This window comes from Siphateles boraxobius, unplaced genomic scaffold, assembly GCF_051911475.1.
Source record: "Siphateles boraxobius isolate OS27281-9 unplaced genomic scaffold, OSU_SipBor_1 226, whole genome shotgun sequence".
Lineage (NCBI taxonomy): Eukaryota > Metazoa > Chordata > Actinopteri > Cypriniformes > Leuciscidae > Siphateles > Siphateles boraxobius.
In genome coordinates this window covers 113,007-138,231 of record NW_027508840.1, presented here as the reverse complement: position 1 = coordinate 138,231, position 25,225 = coordinate 113,007, and the positions used below count along the sequence as shown (strand labels likewise).

Sequence of the window (25,225 nt, the reverse complement as noted above, 5' to 3'; positions counted from 1 at the left end):
CATGACAAGTACTAAAACAGACAGGGTATTTATACACAGAAACTAAACAATGTAATAAGAAACAGCTGCGTGCAATGATGAGTAGTGAGGACAGACAAAGGATTGTGGGAAATGCAGTTCCAAAATGAACGGTGACAGTAAGGGAGAGAGATCTCTAGTGGAACACCCGGGAAACACAAACCAGACACTGTGACAATCGGTTTCTCAAAACAAAACTAATTTAAGGAATCTGAAAGGAGGAAGTTAATTATTTTGTATAGCGATGATTTATGCACAACAAAATATCAATACAAATCCAAAAGAAATACATTTAGTCATCAACGTACAGCAGACCAACAGACAGCATTGGTACATTTGTTCAGGGTTTGTGAATTTAAACAAAACAGCAATAGGATAATTATATATGATGTCCACATGAGCCACATCTGCTTACGCAAACTTTGTTCTTATTTTGAATTACAAAATCATAATGCAGCCAAAGATAAATTATGAGAAACATAAATGAATGTCATGAGGTTCTTCTATTTTATCATTACACTAGCATATGTTTCTTTGTTTAAATGAGGAGAAACTGAAGATGATTCCTTCATATGCTGATATGAGATGTGTTGTTATGTCTTATATCAGGATGGCCATACGTGTGGTTTTGTTTCTAACACTTTTTACTGGGCTGTGCGTCACTGATTCCCAAGGTACGTTTAGAATAATACAAGTAAAAATGCCTGGATTTAAAAATCTGTATCCATTGTGTATCATTTCATATTGATCAGATTAAATTATATTCTGAAATATGGTAATCAAAAATGTGATTTATTTATATTTATTTGTAATGCTTTGTACCTGTCTAATCCTTTTGTTCATATTGAACAGGGAATCTTGCTCTTAATGGCATGGCTGTGCAGTCCTCCTTAGGACACCCACAGGGAGATGCTCAACATGCCATAGATGGAAACAGAGACTCAGATTACAAGAAGGAATCATGCACTTTCACTAAAACTGAGTTTAATCCATGGTGGAGAGTTGACCTGGGAAATGTCTACAGTGTAAGCAACGTTACCATCACTAATCGTGGAGACTGTTGCAAAGAGCGGCTTAGAGGAGCTCAGATTCGTATTGGTAACAAGCTGGACAACAACGGAAACAACAATGAGCTGTAAGAAATGTTTCAATTGTTCTATCATCTTCCCATGTTTATGATGTTCAATCTGGTTTAATAAAACAGAAGTTTAAAATTGTACCTCCTCCACAAACCAATCACTCAGCGAGCCACAGCCATGGAGAATTACTTTACTTCAACATATTTTAATCAGATTGTGATTATACATTTGTTTCTTGTAGCAGTGCTATACAAAACCATTTGATTTCAATACAGCTGAATTTAATTTGTTAGACATGTGCATTGTGTTGCGTAGCCACTGGTATTCAGTTTAACTCTGTTCATGTATTTCAGTTTAACTCTGTTCATGTATTTCAGTTTAACTTTGTTCATGTATTTGCAGGGTTGCAACTATTCTCACTCCTCCTAATGGCACAGAAACATTTTCATTTGAGTCTGTTAATGGTCGATATGTCAACATTTTTTTACCTGGGAATGATGAAATCCTCACTCTGTGTGAGGTCGAGGTGTTTGCAGGTAAGGGACAGAGAAAGAAGATGACGGATAGAATTGGTGTATGTACTTATTAATGTCTGTATAACTGTTATTATTTTATTAACAGTAATGGACACACCATCATACATTTGTGGTCCACGTGAGTGCTCTTTATTACTCTCAATGTTGTCGATAACACATCTTTAATATTCTTACTGAACATTTGGTAACCAATAAGGGATAATGTACATCAAGACAGATTTTATCGCAAAATAAACCCCGACAGGGTGATCAAGACCCCCGGCTTATTACATGGCTACTAGCCACAAAAGAAATCATTTTGGACACAAAATATTGATTTGAGTTGAAATATTTTAAACTCACTTGTAATAAACGCAAAGCTTCTGTGAAGAAAAAAATATTCTAAGTCATTTAAAACAAATAAATAATTTCATGGACATATTGATTTTATTGGGATTATACTTTAGCTGCACATTAAAGTAAAATGAAAAAAGTTATTGTTTATTATTCTGTTATACAGGGAATCTTGCTCTTGGAGCCCCAGCTGTCCAGTCCTCCAATCAAGGAACAGCTCAAAAGGCTGTCGATGGCAACAGGAATTCAAATTACAATCTGGGATCATGCAGTGCGACTAATGCAGACAGAGACCCCTGGTGGAGAGTTGACTTGCTGGCAGTCTACGGGGTAACCAGGGTTAGTATCACTAATCGTGGAGATGCTGTTGCAGAGAGGATAAATGGTGCTCAGATCCGTATTGGCAACAGCCTGGTAAATAATGGCAACAATAACGAGCTGTAAGTATTGTCTCTCTTTTACACAAATTGTTAGAAAATGAATAAATAAGATAACATTACTTTGAATATATCCTTTTAATTCAAACCTGCCTTTGACAGAAGTATATTTAATATGCTTCTTGCCATTTTAATATACCCCTCTCTATTTCTCTATTACTCTGTGTCTTCACAGGGCTGTGACTGTTGTGTCCATCCCACTTGGAGAGACAAAAACATTTGAGTTTAAGTCTATTAAGGGGCGATATGTCAACATTTTTATACCTGGGCGCAATGAATGTCTCACACTGTGTGAGGTCGAGGTGTTTTCAGGTGAGCAAGAAAAAGAGAGAGAGAGAGAGGGAGACTGAGATGGTGTGTCAGACATTTGTACTATTTATACTATGTGTACATTGCCTTAATAATGGTTTTCTGATTTCATTGCCAGATTAAGTGGAATGAGAGGATGTTACACCACAGTCCACTGATCCTACAAGCAAAATAACAAACTACTGTTTTCTGAGCAATACTAATATTGCACTTTTATCATTGTTTTCATTTTACCTATGCACCTTTTATCCTTAAGATAAAAGATACATTTCAAGCACATTCAGTAAAGGTTTGAAATGTGTTTTTTTTAAATAAACCTGACTCTTAACCCCAGTTTGATCCAGGGGTTTGTGTATTTATTCATCTTTGTTTATCTCTTTCTACATCAATAAATTACTACAGCATTGCATGTTGTATTGTATGTTTCTGGATCAAAAAGGCTCATTTGGATATTTACAATGAGGAGGAGGTATAGTGTTACATAGCTACCCATCTAGGGTTGAGGAGCTGGTAACATAGTAAAGAATTACATTTTACAAAAAAGAGAAAGAAAAAGAAAACCCGGGAGAGAATGAGGATTTCCAACCTTCTGTCCCAGAATCTACAACACAACCACCAATTCAACCAAAATTAACTCTTAATTTTCTGCTATAAAGAAACAATAACCAAACCAGAAATATCAATATAAAAAAGAATAATAATGAAAACAGGGGCAATTGCTTCGGGGGAAAGTTTTGCCAAAATAACAACAAACAAAAAACTAACTCATAAATCTCAGTAAATGGCCATGACTAATAACCTGAGGTCCCCGCAGCTGGGGCGGGAGTTCACCCTCTGTTCGGACCATGCTCCCCTGCAGTGGCTCCACCGCATGAAGGATACCAACGCGCGGATCACCCGTTGGTATCTAGCTTTACAGCCTTTTAAATTCCAGGTGGTCCACAGGCCGGGTGCACAGATGGCTGTGGCTGACTTCCTCTCCAGGAGGGGGGGGGGGGGGGGGGGGAGGCTACAGGCCGGACGGCTCCCCGGCCTGAGTCGGGCGGTGGGGGTATGTGGCGGGGGGGGGGGCGTGGTTTTGCTATGTCTGTAGCGAGAGACGAGTCAGCGAGCTGTGCGGTGAGTAAGTAGGTCAAGTGCAGATGATGAACACCTGTGTCTGATTGCAGTGATTGGCGTGGAGACCGCATATAAGCTGCCGGGAATGAGAGAGCGAGAGAGAGAGCTGGGACTCGCACGCGACCCGCAGCACACACGGGCGAAACGGACTGAGTGATCGTGGAGAAGGTTTTTTGTATTTTATGCTGTAGTGTTTCACTACGGTGAAAGCGCACGAGCGCACCTTTTGTTTTCTTTTGTTTTCTTTATAAATAAAGTGCGAGTCCCTATTCCCGCCGACCCTGTCTTCTTCTTCCTACACCCACGCTGAGTTTTACTACACCCTGCTCTCAGTTATTGAAGCTCTGAGACTCAAGAGCAGCTTCCAGATCCTCAGTTCTCATCCCGCTGGATCTGCTGCCTTTGACATAGTTAACCACCAGATCCTCCTGTCAATCCTAAAGACGTAGGGCATCTTGGGAACCGCACTATAATGATTCAAGTCTTACCTCTCAGGTAGGTCTTTTAGGGTGTCTTGGAGGGGTGAGGTGAGGTGTCTAAGACCCAACATCAAGCTTCTGGTGTACCTCAGGGCTCAGTGCTGGTACCGCTTCTCTTCATCTACATGACATCACTAGGATCTGTTATTCAGAAACATGTTTTTCCCCATCACTGTTATCATCTAGCTACTGGAGTGCTTCAGGGCTCAGTGCTGGGACCGCTTCTCAGAATCAGAATCAGAAAGAGCTTTATTGCCAAGTGTGCTTGCACACACAAGGAATTTGTTTTGGTACTGAGGCTTCCAGTGGACATGTACAAATACAAATACAACAAGAAACATAATACTACAAATTATAAGAATAAAAAAAAATATATAAATATATGAGAATAAAAGTATCACAGTTGGGTTTAGTCAGAATATACATTTTCAGATTTACAGATTATGAACATATTTACAGTGTTTTGAATATTATAAATAAATAAATAAATCTACATATAAGTATCACCTGAGTTGTAGGATATTGCACTAAACAGTGGGAGTATTGCACTTAAAGGCATATGCCTTGGGAGGAGTGTTAACTGTTCAGGAGGGAAATGGCCTGTGGGAAGAAACTGTTCCTGTGCCGAGATGTTCTTGTGGCCAGTGATCTGAGTCGCCGTCTTGACGGTAACAGTTCAAACTGGTGGTGTCCAGGGTGAGTGGAGTCTGTGATGATTTTACCTGCTCTCTTCCTCACTCTGGAAGAGTACAGGTCCTGGAGGGTTGACAGGGGGGCACCAATAATCCTCTCTGCAGTCCGGACTGTCCGTTGTAGTCTCCTGATGTCTGATTTGGTAGCTGAACCAAACCAGACAGTGATGGATGTGCATAAGACAGACTCAATGACGGCTGAGTAGAACTGAATCAGCAGCTCCTGTGGCAAGTTGAACTTCCTCAGCTGGAGAAGGAAGTACAGTCTCTGCTGGGCTTTTTTCACAATGGAGTCAATGTGATTGTCCCACTTCAGGTCCTGAGAGATGGTAGTGCCCAGGAACCTGAATGACTCCACTGCTTCCACAGTGCTGTTCATGATGGTGAGTGGGGGGAGTGCTGGGCTGTTCCTCCTGAAGTCCACGATCATCTCCACTGTTTTGAGCGTGTTCAGCTCAAGGTTGAGATAGATAGAAAGAAAAAAGAAAGATAGAAAGAAAAAAAGAAAAAGAAAGAAAAGAGAATGATAAAAGAAAGATAGATAGATGCTTTTGGGAAACACGCCACTGAGCGGGCCGTCTCAGCCTCGAGCGGTTGTCCCTGGCAACCATTTATGGTTTCTAAGAATACGCTGAAACCAGAAGCTTTGTGTGATTGCCACCACTGGATGATAAGTGAGGATGAACCCACAGTGTGTTGATGAGTATAGAGATTGAGTGTTGTACCACAGATCTGCTTCCAGTGCCAACAGAAAAACATTATGTTAATGATCACTGCACCCTGCCGTTGGACAAAGTGGCGCCCCTTAAAACTAGAGAAATTCCCTCTGTTAATACATCCCCGTGGATGAATGGCGCCATTCGCAGCTTAAGGCGTGTCTGTCGCAGAAAAGCGACTCAGCTACAAGTCCACCGCCTATGTCTTAAAGAGCTCTTAATGGACTTAAACGAAATGATTAAGGATGCTAGAGCCTCTTATTTTACTAATCTGAAATCTGCCTCTAAAAAAAATCCTAAAGCTCTCTTTGAAACAATTAACAACATTGTTTCTCAAGCTGCATGTGTTGTCCCTGTGTTTTCAAATGTTGACTGCAACCACTTTTTGTTTCATTTTGTGGACAAGGTTAGAGCTGTCAGGGCAGGCATTGTTTCATCAGCAAAACCTCATATAGTTAAACATCACAGACCTTCAATACTGGACTCCTTCTGCCCCATTACCCTGAATGACATCATTAAATTAGTGGGCACGATGATACCTTCTCAAAGCCCTGTTGATATTTTACCTACATCTTTGCTTTTAAAATCCATACATCATCTTGGCCCATGTTTGGTTTCAATTTTAAACTTATCTCTTCAGCTGGGCCAGGTCCCTAGCTGTTTTAAGCATGCTTTTGTTCAGCCTATCTTGAAAAAGAACAATCTTGATGCAGCTCCATTTGGAAACTATAGGCCTATTTCTAAACTGCCTTTTCTTTCTAAAATTCTAGAAAAGGTTGTTGCAAACCAGCTGAATAATATTTTGGATTCTCATAATATCTTTGTTAAGTTATAATCTGGTTTTCGTAAAAAACATTTAACTGAGACTGCCCTCCTTAGGGTCTCAAATGATATTTTGATGGCTGCTGATGGGGGTAAATGTTCTGTGTTGGTTCTATTAGATCTCAGTGCAGCGTTTGATACTGTGGATCACGGCACTCTGATTGATAGACTGAAAACAACTGTAGGTATTACTGGATCAGCTCTGGATTGGTTTTCCTCCTATCTCTCAGACAGGAGTTTATCTGTGTCTATAGGAACATATATGTCAGAGTCTGCTCATCTGTCCTGTGGTGTGCCCCAGGGTTCAATGCTTGGCCCCCTGCTGTTCAGTCTGTATATGCTTCCTCTCAGGGAGATTATTGGTATTTTTGGAGAAATATCTTACCATTGTTATGCGGATGATATTCAGTTATATTTATCTTTTAGCCCTGATAAGCTAGACAAACTGTCCTTGTTGCACAATTGCTTAGCCTCCATTAATAAATGGATGGCAGACAATTTTTTGCAACTAAATTCAGACAAAACTGAGGTGCTGATTTTTGCTCCAGACAACATTACTCCTAAGATTAGGCAGGCCATTGGGACTCTATCATCCTCGGACTGTAATGTTGTGCGAAATCTAGGTGTAATTTTTGATAAATCTATGTGTTTCAGCAGGCATGTTAAATCCGTGGTCCGTTCCTGTTTTTTCCATCTCAGGAACATCGCTAAGATTAGATCTGTGGTTTCTAAAGAAGAGATGGAGATGCTTTTTCATGCTTTTCTTTCCTCTCGCTTGGATTATTGCAATGTAATGTACACTTGCTTAAACAAATCCTCCATGGACAAACTGCAAGTTGTACAGAATGCAGTTGCAAGACTTTTGTCAAAGACCAACAGGAGATCACATATGACACCTGTGCTTAAGGCTCTTCATTGGCTTACAATTAGTTTTAGAGTGCAGTTCAAAATTTTAACCATTACTTACAGAGCCTTGCATGGTCAAGCTCCCTCTTATATCCAGGATCTATTGCACGCACAAACACACACTTCTGGTCGCTCTTTGAGGTCTTCAGGTCAAGACCTTTTAACTGTTCCCAGAAGACGTTTTAAAAGAAGAGGTGATCGTGCTTTCTGTGTGGTGGCTCCAAGGCTCTGGAACTCTATTCCATTAGCCTTGAGGGCCTTGGACTCTGTGGAAACTTTTAGAAAACACCTTAAGACACATCTATTTAGACAAGAATTTAACTAGCCATATGTTTTTTATGTTATGCATGTTGTTGTTTTTATTTGTTTTATATTTCTATTTTTCTTTTACTGTGAAGCACTTTGTGACCACTCTTGTCTGTGAAAGGTGCTATATAAATAAAGCTTACTTACATTTTACTGATGCTAACTAACATATTCAATATGAATGGTCAGCTGAAAGTCACAGGAAAGTGTGTGTAGAGCAGTGTTGGGTGTAACACATTACAAGTAACTTGAGTTCCCTTTCAGTCGATAACGTCGGACGTAGTCGACGCGACTGAAATGGGATCACGCTAGGGAGCCTATCATCTTCGATTACTATTGAACGAGCCAATGGAATTTGGCGTGCGTGATTTGCATCACACACTCCGCCCCCGCGGCGCGGGTATAAATACGGAAGTGGATGCACGCACTAGTTGCCTTTCGCTTCGGAGCCGTTCGTCTTTGATGTCTCTGAAGAGTGCTGTTGTGTTCAACGAGCGAGTGTGTCGGTGTTCTTGCGGGAAGACCTCTCCAGTGTTGGTGTTCTACAGCGTGGTGCAGCGGTGATCGCGAGCTTCTCAGCTCTCAACTGCTGTTTTAACAGCATCAAATTTCTACTGTTTGTTTATGTGTTGACGGTTGGTTAGAGGGCGAGAAGTGAGTGCTTCACTGTTAGTTGAAAGACTATTCAGTGTTTGCCGCGGTCATTCCCTGTGTGCTCCGGCACTGGTGACGGTCCCATTTCCTAAAAGAGCAACACGGGTGTGAGTGCGTCTTTTTCAAGATGCCATTCCATCCGTGCGTTTCTGGGTGCGGTCTGGCACTATCCCCTTCTGACGGTCACGAAAGTTGTGTCGCATGTTTGGGCTTACAGCATGCTGAGGCAGCTTTCGTGGATGAGACATGTTCTCACTGCGGGAACATGTCCATCTCGGTGTTGAGATCTAGACTCGCCTTCGTTAAAAGCGTTGGCGCAGTCCCCACCTCTGGGCCCCGCCCCTGTTCTTCCTCTGGGTTACCTTCCCAGAGGAGGACTGGGGTGCCGTCCAAGCTGGGTGATCTGAGGATCACAGTGAGGGGTAATCCGCCCGGCCACGCCCCGTGGGTCCCTCACTCCTCTTTCACACCGCAACCGGTGGAGCTCCCCATTGATCCCGCTGGTCCCTCTGTAATGGACGGGCCAGCCGTGTCATTTGGGGCCCCTCCAGGGGATACGTTGTCAATCGCAGCATCGGAGGGGGAGCTGAACTCTGGAGATGATGACTCGGCTGCGCTGCCTCCCTCCGGGAGACCAGTGTTGCCCGAGCCAGATCCAGAGATGTCAGCTATGCTGAAAAAGGCCGCCGAGGCGGTAGGGCTCGTGTGGAACCCTCCACCGTGTCCCGAGCCGTCTCGGTTGGATGATTGGTATATCGGGGCGGGCCGTACTGGTTCTCAGTCCGCCGCCCCGGTTCCTTTCTTTCCTGAAGTGCATGAGGAGCTTACGAGGGCATGGATGGCACCTTTCTCTGCCAGAAACCGCCTGAGTAGCTCCTCCCCTCTCACTACCCTTGATGGGGGAGCGGTGAAGGGTTACGAGGCTATCCCTCCGGTGGAGCGGGCCGTTGCGATGCAGTTATGCCCAACGGCGGCCGCTTCCTGGAGAGGTGATCCTCGTCACCCCTCTAAAGCCTGTAAGTTCTCGTCCGCTCTTACGGGCAAGGCTTACAAAGCTTGTGGGCAAGCCGCTTCCTCCTTGCATGCCATGGCGTTGCTCCAGGTCCACCAGGCCCAGGCACTCATGAACATGCACGAGGGTAGTTCGGACCCTGAGCTCATGGGTGAGCTCCGCACTGCAACTGACCTCGCCCTCCGGGCGGCGAAGGTTGCAGCTCGCGCGGTGGGTTCGGCGATGTCCACACTAGTGGTCCAGGAGCGCCATCTCTGGCTCAACCTGGCCGATATGAGAGATGCGGACAAGGTTCGGTTCCTGGACTCTTCCATTTCCCAGGTTGGGTTATTCGGCGACGCTGTGGAGAACTTTGCCCAACAGTTCTCTACAGCTCAGAAGCAGACGGAGGCCATCCGGCACATCCTGCCTCGGAGGGACGCTGCTGCCTTCACCCGCCCCCCGAGGTCAGATCCTCCGCCTGCTCGTCGCCGAGGGCGTCCGCCTGCAGCCGCCTCAGCTCCCGCCGAACCACCGCAGCAGCCTTCACCCAGGTTCCGGCGCGGAGCCGGCCGCGGAAGGGGCGCCCAGCCCGCTCCAGGCGCTGCCAAGCCAGGTGGTAAGTTCCAGCGCAAAAGAAAACGCTGAACCTGGACGGGCTCTCAGGGATGGAGGAGTTGCTTGTGGAGTGGTCGCCGATCCACTCCCTCTGGCTGGTTGGAGGGCCGGCTGGAGTTTTTTGTTATGTGTGTGTCTGTTCCGCCGCTGGCCCCTATAAAAACGGGGTCAGCGGTACCCACATATTCAGAAAAAGAGCAATTTTTCTATTCCTGAGTCCCAAGTGGGCCAGTATGGCGGATGTGACCCTGTATAATAGCCTTACATCCCCCAGCTTCCCTTGGTCGCCAACAGGCAGCTTGGGGCGTTCGAGGACCCGGTCATCCGCCTTCTCACGTCCCCTGCCGCTGGTGGAGACAGGTAAGTGTTGCACTGCACACTAACACCACTGTCTCTACTTTGCTGCCCCACCTCAGGCTCGGCGACCCCGCTCAGGTCAGTGATAGTAACATCACATTAGGTGTTGAGCAGACGTGCTCCTGAAAATTCAGTGATATTCTTCACACCAGGTGTTGAGCAGTGCTCCTGACTTGGGCGTGCTTATCTTATCCTGCTGGCGAAGGATTTGATATAGCCGCTCCTCCAGCCGGTACGAAGGCCAGTTGTAAACTCGTTCTTCGTGCTACTAGGTGGTGGGTTGTGACCATCTTGGCCCAAGATTGGTCTGCAGCTTTGGCCTGAAGGACACGTGGTGTCCTTCCCCTCGAGTGCTCCAGAGCCCGTTGGGTCTTCAGGTCAGCTGGAAGAGAGTAATCTCGCCCACGGGCTGAGTATCTCTGTTTCAGTTTTGGAGAGGTACTCGATCCAACACGTCTCTCCAGTGAGAATGTGTTCAGCTGGGGTTGAAGTGAGAAAGGGTCCCACTGAAAAGATTCAGAGGCTCCTGGGGTATACGATAGCGACAGCCTAAGTTGGCTTCCTCCGTATGTGACCGCTTCAGCGCTAGCTTTACGATCGAGTCCCGAGGTGACCGTGGCAGAGCAGCTCACCCTGTGTGACTATAGTTCATCCCGGTCTGCTGCCAAACCCTCCTCAGCAGAGGGGCCATGTACAAAGGGCGTGTTTTAACGGGGGCCTGGGCGACCCCCGACTACACGGGCATTCGTGCCTCGAGTTGTTAGACATTGCGGGTGTCACAAACTCTCCCGTCACCTCCTCCTTGGAGTCAGACGCTTCTGAGGGCGCCTTGTTCCACCCCTCCCGCTTACTCAATCGTGCCGCCATCGAGCCTCACGACAGTTATAGCCAGGGCAAGTGGAGACTCCATCCCCTGGGTCCGCTGGGTCTTGACCATTCCGGGGCCGCTCAATTGCCCCCCCGGTTTTATTTTTCCGCCAGTGTTTGAGTAAACCGAGCGGACTACCCTTGGACAAACACGGGGTCCCAGCTGTCCCAGGGGCCCGCAGAATACGTTTAACCCCAGTGAGCCTTCTAAGAAGTGACGGCGACTCAGGGTCGCCTTGCGCTGCTCAGGTCAGTGAGATCATCACACTTCATGTTGAGCAGAGTTGCTCCTGAAACTCAGTGAAGTTCATCGCACTCAGGTGTTGAGCAGCAATGCTCCTGTAGCTCAGTGAGTCCATCACAGGTAGCGCAGTGAATTCATCACACGCAGTGCTGAGCAGAAATGCTCCTGGTGCTCAGTGAAGTTCCTCGCACTCAAGTGTTGAGCAGTAATGCTCCTGAAGCTCAGTGAGTTTATCACACTCAGGTGTTGAGCAGTAATGCTCCTGAAGCTCAGTGAACTTGTCACACTCAAGTGCTGAGCAGAAATGCTCCTGTCGTTCAGTGAAATTCTTCGCACTCAAGTGTTGAGCAGAAATGCTCCTGAAGCTCAGTGAGGGAATGCTCCTGAAGTTCAGTGAACTTGTCACACTCAAGTGCCGAGCAGAAATGCTCCTGTCGCTCAGTGAGGTTCTTCGTGCTCAGGTGTTGAGCAGAAATGCTCCTGAAGCTCGGTGAGTTTATCACACTCAGGTGTTGAGCAGGAATGCTCCTGAAGCTCAGTGAACTTGTCACACCCAAGTGCTGAGCAGAAAATGCTCCTGAAGCCCAGTGATCTTCACATGTTGTGTTGAGCAATGCTCCTGTCCTTTGCGCCCGTCACTTGCACCTACGTGCCATGTCAGGAGAGGAACAGGTCTTCATAGTTGCCCCTTATTGGCCCAACTAGACCTGGTTCCCTTCAACAGCCTTCCTGACTTCCCCTGGAAACTCTTTCGGGGACGGGGCACGATGGCACACGCGTTCTTCCCCCGGAGATTCCGGGCGGTCTTACATCTGAACGCGGAGGTTCAGGTGGCTATCACAAGACATGTGATAGTTACCATCACTTCTGCGAGCACCCCCTAGAATGGGGTAGCGTGCTTACGCCTTTAGAAGTGGAACCTAGTCGTTGAGTGCGTCTTCTCTCCTGAGGAGATCCTGAAAGCTTTCGATCACTTCAGTGCTCTCTTTCCTGCAAAATGGGTTGCAGTAGGCTGTTTTCCTGAATCACCCTCAAAATGATGTTGCCTCGGTGTTTAAACGACGCTCATCGTGTTGCAGAAGTATGCAGAAGCACGTTCTGGTCGTCAGGTTCCTGAGGAGCAAGGTCTTGTAAATCCTTGTGTCCCTCTTTATCCTCTTGGGCCTTGTCCCTGGTGCGAACTGCACTGCAGAGACCGCCCCTGAGTCACTGCAGGTAGTGAGTTAAAAATTCTGTTATATCAGTTCTCCTGCTCGCGTGGTCTCTACTAGAGGGTAGGGACTTGCTCGCTTTCGGTCAACGTATTGTGCCTGGAGTCTGGGCCGGCTAACTCTCACAGGCTGAGACCCCGGCTCGGATTGTGCCCAAGGTTCCTACCTCTCCCGTAATAGGAGCAGGTGGTGAGCCTGCAAGCGCTGCCCTGGAGGAGGCAGATCCAGCCCTGGCTTCTCTGTCCGTTTGCTTGGACGTGTACAGAATGCAAGTCATAGACCTCAGACCAGCTCTTCAAATATCTGTTGGAATTCAGCAGAGAGGGAAGGCTGTTTCCATGCAAGGTTGCACTTAGTGCTTGCCTTCATTTCGGCAAAGATCCGAGATGCAACATGTCCACTTAGGTGTTGAGCTCCTCTATGATGAGTGTAAAGGGCTCCGCCTGGGCGTTGACGATATACTTTGCTAAACAGATTCTAGAGTTGGGGGCTGGACGACACCTGGCTGAACCGCTGCTTCCCGTGGGCTCCCTTCTCATGAAGCCAGTTTCACCGTGAGCCCGGTTCAAGTGTCGGCTTGCTGCGCCATTCCCCTCCTATGGACTGGATACGTGCGCCTTTTTACTCCAGTTGAGTTCCCTTAAAATTGAACCCTGTTGAGTTCCTCCACACCCCTCCGACGTCGGACGTGCGGAACGTCTGGTGTTAGGCCTACCACTCGTAAGCAGTGTGGAACCTGTGTTAGGCTGGGTCCATATGTTGCGGTCCCTTCGGTGACCCCATATGTGTATTCTTCCACGATACGGCTCCCTGCGGTGAGCCCGTGTCTTCCCTCGGCAGAGTCTCTCTGCCGTCACTGTCCGGTGTGTCTCCCCCCGTCTTAGGCTGGAGCCTCCCCAGTGACATTCCATATGTTAGACTGCCCGGTTGCCGCCCAGTTCATATGTGTATTCTCCACATTACCTCCCTCTGGGTTGGACGTGGCTTCCGCAGCGTCCCTTCCTTCCAACGTACGGGGAACGCTTTCCCAGTGGTCCTGTAGGAACAGCAGTGACTTCCCTGGCCTAAGCCCTGTCCTTCCCCGCCTTAAGTTTGCGGGGGCATCAGGAGGCTTTGGTTTAGGCACTGGAAGGTGGCAGCGTTAGTGGCGTGTTCAATGGTTGATCCCATTTCAGTCGCGTCGACTACGTCCGACGTTATCGACTGAAAGGGAACGTCCTGGTTGCGTATGCAACCCACCGTTCCCTGAAGGAGGGAACGGAGGACGTAGTCCCCTTGCCACTACCGCTGGACCACCGCTGACCCCGGGTTACTCTCGGCTCCTCAGCGAAAAGCAACTAGTGCGTGCATCCACTTCCGTATTTATACCCGCGCCGCGGGGGCGGAGTGTGTGATGCAAATCACGCACGCCAAATTCCATTGGCTCGTTCAATAGTAATCGAAGATGATAGGCTCCCTAGCGTGATCCCATTTCAGTCGCGTCGACTACGTCCTCCGTTCCCTCCTTCAGGGAACGGTGGGTTGCATACGCAACCAGGACGTTACGTAATCAGATTACTTTTTTCAAGTAACTAGTAAAGTAACACATTACTTTTAAATTTGCAACAAAATATCCGAGTTACTATTTCAAATTAGTTACGCAAGTTACTTTGTCTTCCCATTTATTGACTGACAGCTCTCCTGTCCTCATGTTGGGAGAAATTGATTGTTATTGTATTTCTAGATTAAATGTGAGCATTTACTCATCTCACTGGCCAAAAAACAGATTCAAAATTCCTCAAAATGAAAAAAATCAGTGAAATGCAAAATCAGAATACTACGAAAACCTCCAATAATTAAATGTTAAACAAAACAAATATTTTTATGCATTTAATCTCACTTTTTTGACCAATGTACTTGCTGATGATTCAGTTAAACTTGAGTGGTGCCCTATACTGTACACATGTGAATTTGCATTTCCTTCATTCTTATTATTAAAATTTTGGCCAAAAAATAGAACTTAAAATGTAGAACATTTGCCCAAAAATAGAACTTTTTTGTTTTTAAAACAACAAAACAAAACAAACAAGCCAAGCCCAGGTGAGGAAAAGTAACGCAAAAGTAATGTAACACATGACTTTTCTTTAAAAGTTAAAGGTGCTCTAGGCGATGTCGGGTGATATCACTTCTTGTTGACATTTAAAGTACTGTCAAACAAAACGGAGGCTAGCTTGACCCCCCCTCCTCCTCATCCGCGCACTAACCCCACAAATAGGGTTGCCAACTGTCCCGAATTAGCCGGGACGCCCTGATTATTGGGCCTAATTTATTTGTCCCGTACGGGACCTCACTTGTCCCGTTTGACTGATACAACAGCAACACAACACTTTAGAACGATCACGACACCGGTCATCATCCAATCATAGCCCACACTCACGCGCATCAGACCATATGAATAACAAACTCTAAATTGAGAATTAATTATTCTTTTGGGACAAATCATTGTTTGATTTGCGAACATAATCCTCTGCTGTCTGGTCGCTCCTGGTTAAAACCTGGTAAAGAACCTTTTTTTTTTTCTGAAGTTGGCAACCCTACCCTCAAACCCTTCTTGTCGGTTATTGGCTGGAACAGTTTGTTATGTTTCCTTGTGCGGGTTAGCCCAGTTTGTTTTTGTTGCCGTTTTGGAGCCTGGGGTGTCTGCAGAGACCACGTTTTTTATAGTGTGTTCAGGGGACAGGCAGCTAGCTGATAATGAGGAGATCTTTGCTGTATGTGACAAAAAAATGTTTTGGCCTTAAAAACGCGTGACATCGCTTAGAGCACCTTTAACTAAGTAAAGCATTTAGTTACTTTCTAAGGGAGTAACGCAATATTGTAATGCATTACTTTTCAAAGTAACTTTCCCTAATACTGTTGTAGAGTAACTTTGGACATCAGTGTTGTTATTGTTAACTAAAACTAAGCTGAAATAAAACAAATATTAGAAGAAAAACAACTGAACTCAAAATGGACAATTCTTATTTTTTTATGGAATATTGCAGTGTTTATTATAAATTATTCATCCGCACACATCATTATTTTTTTAAATTCATGTGTCTCGTAATCTTGAATCATAATAACTTCCCCTCATCTCTCTTCTTTTGACGAGGACGGGGCAACCTGTCACTATCATGAGATCAGCCAATAGCAAACCACAACCGTCCAATGAATTCCCCACAGACAAAATCAAGCCCGCCCACATTTCCAGAAGAGTTTCACTCGGATATACGGCACAATAGGGAAGAAATGACTGAAGAAAATTAGTCTTAAGGTGAAGTACTAAAATTACTAAAATCAAAACATAAATTAAAGCTAAATAAATATTTTGGAAAAAGTTATAAAAATGCCAAAAACACAAAACAAATTGCTAAAACTTAAAGGATTAGTAAAAAAAAAGAAAGAAAAGTTTTTCGCCCCATCCTACATTTCTGACCCGCGTGATTTTTCAACGTGATTACGTAATGTGTGGCTCATCATGTGAATTATCAGGAAATTTTAGTTCTGAGGTGAACTAATCCTTTAAGCTAAAATTAAAACTGAATAATAAAAGCTCATTCAAAATATTAATATATAATAGTAGTATAATAGCAGTCTATTCAAGTCAGCTTTATTTCTATTGTGCTTAGATCGTTTCAAAGCAGCTTTACAGGGATACACAGGAAAATAATGATTCAATTCAGTAAAAAGACAATAGTATCATTGTTCAGCTGAGGTCAGTCCAGTGTTAATAGTAGATAAATAATGCTAAAATAATACTGATCATAAATCCATTGAGAGACAGTAAATGCAGATGTATTGCTGCTGAAATCTGTGGTTGTTTATATCAATCTCCAGATTATTATATTCTCATTTTCAGCATTCATGTCAGTGAACTTCTCATCGACACATAAACATGTTTTGCTTCTGGTGTTAGAACTGAGTGTGTGTCTGTGTGTGTTCAACACCGCTTGCTGGATATCATTTGAGTGATGTTTTTACTGTAAGTCGCCTCGTTTTGTTTGGCTCCGGGTCCGTAGAACCGGTACAGCGCTGAAAGAGCCCAATGTTCCCCGCAGAACAAGCCCACACTCGCTGGCCTGACGAAGCCTCCCGCGGGAGCGTAAACACACTCATATGAAAGCGTCTCTATATGTGTTTAGCAGGAGGGGTGTCGATTTCCCGGTGGATGAAACACTGCGAACACACATCTCTCTCTCTGACCCACTGTTGGGTTTCATTTCTGCCCCAACATGCATCATCTTTGAGCAAATAAATAAAAATGCATTAGGTGTTTGTATTAAATTCCTGCATAGAACCCCTTAATTGACTTTTTTCTGCAGTTGGGAGCGAAATCTTTCTTGAAAAAGATTCAGAGGTGAAACTGCAAACAGATGAAAAGCTTTGCCAGATGGGAACTTTACAGAAGAAATCCTAGCCTTACTCTAAAAAGTTATCGTGATTTTAACGGCAAAAGACATGAAAAATCCTACGGTGAAAAACTGTTAATTGATTAACAGAGAGTTCCCATACTATATACAGTAAATAACTGTGATAGATCTAACTGTACATTTAATGTAATTTTACAGTAAAATGCAATTAAATTTCTGGAGGTGAAAAAGAACAAGTCATTGTATAATTTACAGTGAAAAAACGTAAATTGACATTCCCACAATTCCCTGCGTGACACTTCACATTTGATGTATTTTTGTTGAAATAACTTTCTTCATAGTTTTCTTCTAATCAGTTGTGCACATTAGGGTTTCATGTTACATTTAATGTTGTTAAATCAATGTTTATTGAATTTTTAATATCTCGTATGTGTTACCATGATGGTGTTTAGTGTTTGTGTGAGTGACACTGTGTGCAGCTTCTAAATATTAGTATTAACTTTCTTGTGGAAAAGCTGTTTGTGATGAGCTTTGATTGATCATGTGACTCTCATCACCACTGGGAATGGTGGTTGTCAGTGTGTTACAATGGAACAAAACATAAATTAGTACTTCAATAAATCGTTAAATTCACATTATATCAGATACAGAAAATTATTTTCTACTGTAAATTTAAGTTAATTCTGTAAAATCAAAAATATTGCTCCCATTTTTTTTTATGGTAAATTTCTGGCAGCCAGTTTTTTACAGTAAATATAACAGATTTTTTTTACAGTGTGTTTCATTAATAGTCACGATGCTGTCTGCCCTAGATTTATTTCACTGTTTTAAATGTTATTCCTGATGAGGGACGGGTCACTTGGTACTAGTTGTCCAAAAACTAACAGGGAACGTCCTGAACAAATGTTCATCTAGTAATGTTAAAGGGATAGTTCACCCAAAAATGAAAATTCTGTCAGTAATTACTCACCCTCATGTTGTTCCAACCCCGTAAGACCTTCGTTCATCTTCGAGACACGAATTAAGATATTTTTGATGAAATCTGAGAGCTGGATCACTCCTCCATAGGCTTCTAAGGGATTGAAACTTGTTCCCCGAAAAGTTATTAAAGACATCGTTAAAATAGTCCAAGTGACTACAGTGGCTAAACTTAAGATTGAGTCACTGTAGTCACTTGGACTATTTTAACGATGTCTTTAATAACTTTTCGGGGCTGGCAAGTTACAATCCCTTGAGAAGCCTATGGAGGAGTGATCCTGCTCTCAGATTTCATCAAAAATATCTTAATTCGTGTTCCGAAGATGAACGAAGGTCTTACGGGTTTGAACAACATGAGGGTGAGTAAATACTGACAAAATTTTAATTTTTGGGTGAACTATCCCTTTAATAGAAGGTTAATTTCAGTTCTTTCTCAAAACATTGGCTCATGTTCAAGACATTTTTTTTTTCCTGAAGCATCTTAGTTGGACGTTCATGTAACATTTTTAAATGTAACTACTTGTTTCAGAACATTCAGAGAATATTCAAAAGTAAAATTTCCATAATGTTTGCAAAATTCGCATAACACTTTCACACAGCAAATTCGCAGGATGTTTAGAGAACATTGAGAAATAATGCTTTTAGAACTTAATGGCAACGTCAGTAAAATATTCTTAGAACATATTTTCATTGTTGATTAATTATTTTTTTTTTTTTCTATTTTTATTTTTTAGCAGTGGTGCTTTAATTAGAATTCTGTGCTGAATGAACATTTTGCGGTATAAACAGTGTATTTTAAAAGGGTATTTCACCTTCTCTTATCATTTGAGTTGGTTTGCGTCTGTAGCTTCATATATCGTTCTGTTTTGAATCATTATTTACTATCATTCCCTGTTATTTATAGTGCTAAATATAACTTACTCAACATCACATATTAACCTGACATCGCTAGATTCAATCTAAATCGTTGCTAGCACCACACGCTAGTAATTCGCTAGCCTGTTAGCGTGCCATCCGTGCACTCTTTATTTATTTTATTTTTTTTCGCTCACGCCTTTTACAAATCCATCAAAGCTTTGGTAAGTAGGATCAGTCAACAAACACGGTGAGTCATGTCATCTTCTTGTCACGTGCACATCATGTAACGAGTATAGCATAGTCTTCTCTGTCAGCACAGGATTTACATGTGATATATACAGGGAGATAGTCAGGCTGACGGAGAAGATTTCAGAACTAGAGACACGCATCCAAACTTTAATTGAGGTTAATTGTAAGAGTGCAAGGGCTTTAGATATTGCTTTGGATGCGCCTAGCTTAGTGATTTCCGGCTGTAGTAGAGCCCGTGTAGCAGGGCAATTGGGTGACCGTGAGGTGCTGTAGTCGCGGGAAAAACACTGCTCTTCCGTTCCGATTACAACATTAAACAGATTCTCCCCTCTCAGTGAAACACCCACTGAGAATCCATTTGAATGTGCCCTAGTTATTGGCGCTTCTATTAAACGGAACGTGAAAATAGAGACACCAGCCACCATAGTCACATGTTTGGGTTAGGGCATGTTTGTAAATTCTCTAAGATTATTATTCATGTCGACACTAATGATGTTCGACTCCGCCAGTCGGAGATCATCAAAATTAATGTTAAAGAGGTGTGTGAACTCGCAAGTACGATGTCAGGCCCTGTAATTTCTTCTGGCCCCCTTCCTGTTCGAAGGAGTGATGAGATAGTTAGTAGACTGTCATCACTCAATGGCTGGCTGTATAAGAGGTGGCTACAAAATAATATAGAATTTATAGACAATTGGAAAATTTTTTGGGGCAGACCTGACCTGTTGAAAAGAGATGGGATGGTGCTGCTCTTCTCTCTAGTAATATGGCACATAGTCTTAGAGCTCAAACATGACAATCTGGGGCTCAGGTCAGGAAGCAGACAGACTGGCTTAACCGACCGTCTGCTAGCGGTCTCACGTCACTGAGGTCAGATAAATCACATCACATAGAGACTCTTTCACCTAGATATCACCATAGAGACTGTGTCTGTTCCCCGATTTAGGAAATACAAAAAACTTCCAAACCCATCTAAGGTTAAAAATTTAATTGATGTTCAACACATCAAAAATAGATATAATACAAATGAGCAAATGATAAAGCTTGGGTTGCTGAATATTCAATCCCTTACTTCAAAAGCACTTATTGTTAATGATATGATTACAGACTTTAACCTAGTTGTGCTGTGTTTGACAGAAACCTGGCTAAAACCAAACAATTACATTAAATGAGTGCACACCGCAAGATTACGGTTATAAACATGAACCTCGTCTGAAAGGCACTGGAAGTGTTGCTGTAATTTATAGTAATACTTTCAAAATTACTAAGAAGTCTAGTTTCAAATATAATTATTTTGAAGTGTTGGTGCTTAATGTAGCAATATATAGTGCAAATGATAAATCACGTTTAAGATTTGTGCTGGCTACTGTATACAGGCCACCAGGGCACCATACAGACTTTATCAAAGAATTTTCTGACTTTCTATCAGAGTTAGTACTGGCTGCAGATAAAGTCCTAATTGTTAGTGATTTTAATATAGATTAGATTAGATTGTTTATTTAGCCACACGACAATGCCGGTGGAATTTGTTTTCGGTACAGTATGTTTAAGTTCTACATCATGCGTATACAAACAACAAATAGACAATACACTTCCCAACATGTACTAATACAAGATACAGTGGGTAAATGACCATGCGTAGTGTATGAGAAGACAACTGAACTAAAGAGAGGAATTCAGAGTCCTGATGGCTATGGGGAAAAAGCTGTTTGTGAAACGTTTGGTCTTGGTAGAGAGAGACCTGTAGCGCCTCCCTGAGGGAAGGAGCTGGAAGAGGTGGTGAGCAGGATGTGAGGGGTCGGAGATGATTTTCTTTGCTCTCTTTACAGTCCGATGTGTATAGAGGGAATCGACTGAGGGCAGTAGTTTTCCTATAATCTTGGATGCTTTGTTGACAATCTGTTGTAGTTTTTTCTTTGCTTAGCTGTCTGTGCTACCATACCAAACTGTGATTGATGATGTAATGACTACGTAATAACTCGATGATAGCGGAGTAGAACAGAACAAGGAGCTGACGTTTGATCCGGTATTTTTTAAGCTGCCTGAGGAAGTAAAGTCTTTGTTGAGCTTTTGCAATGATGTGTTTAGTGTAAGTTGTCCACTTCAGGTTATTACTAATGTGTGTTCCTAAGAATTTAAAGGAGTCAGTGATGGTGATTGGGTTGCCGTTTATTTGTATGGGTGTTTTGGGAAATGGCCTACATCTAAAGTCAATAATGAGTTCCTGGGTTTTGGCTGTGTTGACCTGGAGGTCATTGTTCGAACACCATTTTACAGCGTGGTCCACCACCATACGGTACTGGGTTTCATCATTGTCTGAGATGAGGCCTACAATGGTTGTGTCATCCGCATATTTTATTGTTTTCACTGAAGTTTCCATGGATGCAAAGTATGCTGTGTAAAGGGAGAAGAGCCAAGGGGAGAGAACACAGCCCTGCGGAGCTCCTGTACTGAGGGTGAGAGGGTGTGAGGTTATGTTATTAACCTTCACCCTCTGTCATCTATTTCACAGGAAGCTCCTTATCCAGTGGCATATGGCTGGGTCAATGTTCATGTCCAAGAGTGTGGTAAAGAGTTTAAATGGGTTAATAGTGTTAAAGGCAGAACTAAAGTCTATGAACAGGATGCGTGTGTAGGTGTTTGGTGATTCCAGATGTTGCAAGGTATGGTGGAGTGCTATGCTGATTGCATCCTCAATGGACCAGTTGGCTTGGTAGGCAAATTGATATGAGTCCATCAGCAAGGAAGTGCAGGATTTCAGGTATGTCAGAATAATCCGTTCAAATGCTTTCATTACAACAGATGTTAGGGCAACTGGTCTGAAGTCATTTGAGGCAGGTGATCTTTGAGGACTTTTGCACAGGAATAATGATGGAGCATTTAAAGCATTGTGGGACTGTACATTGGCTTAATGAGATGTTAAAAATGGTGGAAAATACAGGCGCCAATTGAGCTGCACAATGGCTAAGCAAAGCAGGACTGATCCCATCCGGCCCTGCTGCTTTCCTGATCTTAAGCCTCTTAAATGTAGTTCTCACCTCATCCTCCTGGATGCAGAAGGGTGGTGTTGGAATGGGGTCGGGGGGGATGACTGGTGAGGTAGGTTTTTCAAATCTTGCATGAAAGTTATTTAATGTGTCTGGGAAGCTTGGATCATTGTTAAGAGGGGAGATGGGGCGTTTTTTGTAGTCTGTCATGTCCTTAAGATTTTTACATATTGATATTGATGAGATACCATGATACCATATTGATATTGATGAGAATTGTTGTTCCAGGTTCGTTCCGTAACTGCGCTTTGCTCTCCTTATTGCAGCTCGTAGTTTATATTTGGCTGTTCTGTATTGACTCTTGTCTCCATTTTTGTACATCCAGTTCTTTTCTTTGCGTAAGAGATATAAGTCTTTGGAGAACCATGTTTTTTTATTACCATAGAATGTCACAGTTTTGGTGGGGATGCACATTTCCTCGCAGAACTTGACGTATGACGTCACAGCATCAGTGAGTTCGTCGAGGGAGTCACAAGCTGCACTAAATATGTCCCAATCAGTGCATTCGAAAAACCCTCGGAGCGTTTCAATGGCATCTATGGACCAGGACCTGACAGATTTGGATGTTTTCTTAATGGATTTAAGCTTTTGTCTGTACTTCGGAATGAGGAGCAACACAGCACGGTCAGACCTCCCCAGTGGAGCCCTCGGGAATGCCCGGTAAGCATCTGAAACTGAAATGTAGCAGTGATCTAGTGTTTTGCTTTCTCTGCTGTGACAGGTGACTTGTTGCTTGTAGTTTGGGAGTTCGGATGACAGGTCTGTGTGGTTGAAATCACCTAACACGATGACAGACGTATCAGGGTTAGAGCTTTCAACTAACAAAATGTGTTGGGAGAGATCGCTAATGGCTGTGTTAGCGTTAGCTTGTCGTGGAACAAACGCAGATTAGTATAATTGAAGCGAATTCTCTCGGGAGGTAATATGGTCTGCATTTCAAACTGATGAATTCAAGATCGAGAGAGCAGTGACGAAGAAGGATTGTTGAGTTGTTACACCAGCGCTGATTTACCATGAGAGAAATACCCCCTCCTTTAGATTTGTGGGATAGTTTGACTGACCTGTCGGCTCTGAAGATAGTGAAGCCAGGGGGGGGGGGTTACTGCCTCATCAGGAACCGATTGATCCAGCCATGTCTCGGTAAAGCATAAGGCTGAGCAGTCACTGTAATTCCTGTCAGTTTGTGTTAAAAGCAGAAGTTCAACCATTTTATTTTTAAGGGATCGCACGTTGGATAAGATCAGAGCCGGTAGTGGGGGCCGGTAGGGCCATCTTCTGAACCTGGAGACGACTCCAGATCTCTGTCTTTTTGTGCTAGATATATTTCCCCATGGTGGTGATCCAGTGTTGTTAGCATCCAGTATATCCTCTAGAATGTTGGCAAATAATTCCAAATTGCCAGGTGTAATCCTCCTGATATGTAACAACTCCTCACGACTGTAAGATGTGATGCATGATGTTTCCCTCACATATACCACTGACAAAAGTGCAAAACATAATAGCAGAGCAGGTACCGGGGCAAGCCTCCTGGCAGCCATTTTGGCAAGCCATGGCTGGAAGCCATACAATTATATAATGAAAAAGATGCATTGGGATTGGCATTTAAAGACATTCTTAACTCTATTGGAGTTAGACAATACGTTTCAGGACCTACTCATTGTCGTAATCATACTCTAGATCTAATATTATCACATGGAATCAATGTTGATGCTGTTGAAATTCTGCAGCAGAGCGACAACATCTCAGATCATTATCTAGTCTCGTGTAAACTACATTTAGCCAAGGCTGCAAAGCCGACTCTGTGTTACAAATATGTTAGAACTATCACTTCTGCCACTAAAGATTCCTTTATAAATAATCTTCCTGATCAGTTTCATCATCTCAGCATCCCAGATAGCTTAGAAGAACTCAATATTGTGACAGAAACTTTTAACTCTCTCTTTTCCAGCACTTTAGACACTGTTGCTCCATTGCGCTTAAAGAAGATTAAAGAAAATAGTCCAAAGCCGTGGTACAACGAGCACTCTCAGGCCCATAAGAGAGCAGCCTGAAAAATTGAGTGAAATTGGAAGAAAACTAAACTAGAGGTATTTCACATTTCGTGGAAAGAGAGCACGATTGCATACAGAGAGGTCTTAAAAGCTGCTAGATCTACTTATTTTTCAACCCTATTTGAAGAAAATAAACAAACCCCTAGGTATTTATTTGAAACAGTTGCTAAACTGACGAAAAATAAAGCTTCAAGCCCAGACGTTTGCAAGCAGCACAGCAGTAATGACTTTATGACCTTCTTCACATATAAGATTGATAATATCAGAGAGAAAATTATAACTATGCAACCGTCTACTACAGTATCGCATCAGTGAGTGCATTGTAGTCTCCCTAAGGAAAAATTTGATTAATTCATTGCTATAGGAGAGGAATAATTTTCTAAACTCGTTAAATCATCTAAATCGACAACATGAATGTTAGACCCTATATCGACTAAACTATTAAAAGAGATGCTTCCAGAGGTCATAGATCCACTTCTTAAAAGTGGCGACTGGCTAATAGAGGAAGGTGGGGTGCCACCCCCATCAAAATTCCAGAAATATACATGTATACAAAAATGATATAAAAATGAAATAAAAATAAAATAGTTTACTCATACGATGTGCAGGCTGGTAGTAAGAGCCTCACCATTTAATAAAAACTGGCTTTAATCGCTCAACTATTTTCTATGTATTTCAATATGTTACATGCGGTTTCATGGACGAGGGTACGCCAGACAAATGGAAGTCTATCTGAGTCCTTAAATTGTCGGGCAGCATGTGACCTGAAGCTGGTCTCTAATTGGTTTCTTAAAGATTCTCCTCCGGACGCAGATCGCTGCGTCCCTGGAGAATCAGAATTGGATACATGTTATTTTATCCAATCCTATTGGTTCTCGTCACCTGTCATTCAACTCTACGCTCTTGGCCACTACAGCCTGTGCGCAGGCGACTCCGCCATAACCTTGTTAGGCTGATCACTTT

At 43.4% G+C, this 25,225-nt stretch overlaps 2 protein-coding genes across 15 annotated transcripts in view; one reads left to right on the top strand and one right to left on the bottom strand.

The window, feature by feature from the left end:
• LOC143747549 (uncharacterized) overlaps nt 1-25,225 on the top strand; it is a 177,955-nt gene that overhangs the window by 61,899 nt on the left and 90,831 nt on the right. For 8 of the 14 annotated variants that reach the window (XM_077240366.1, XM_077240363.1, XM_077240361.1 and 5 more), the window contains 5 exons: nt 628-692; nt 871-1,153; nt 1,500-1,633; nt 1,719-1,751; nt 2,133-2,406. In XM_077240366.1, coding sequence (XP_077096481.1) covers nt 628-692; nt 871-1,153; nt 1,500-1,633; nt 1,719-1,751; nt 2,133-2,406 — 789 coding nt within the window. The remainder of the gene's footprint in view (nt 1-627; nt 693-870; nt 1,154-1,499; nt 1,634-1,718; nt 1,752-2,132; nt 2,407-25,225) is intronic. The other 6 variants (XM_077240372.1, XM_077240368.1, XM_077240373.1 and 3 more) reach the window with 2 other exon arrangements.
• ncdn (neurochondrin) overlaps nt 1-25,225 on the bottom strand; it is a 219,944-nt gene that overhangs the window by 158,728 nt on the left and 35,991 nt on the right. The window lies entirely within an intron of this gene.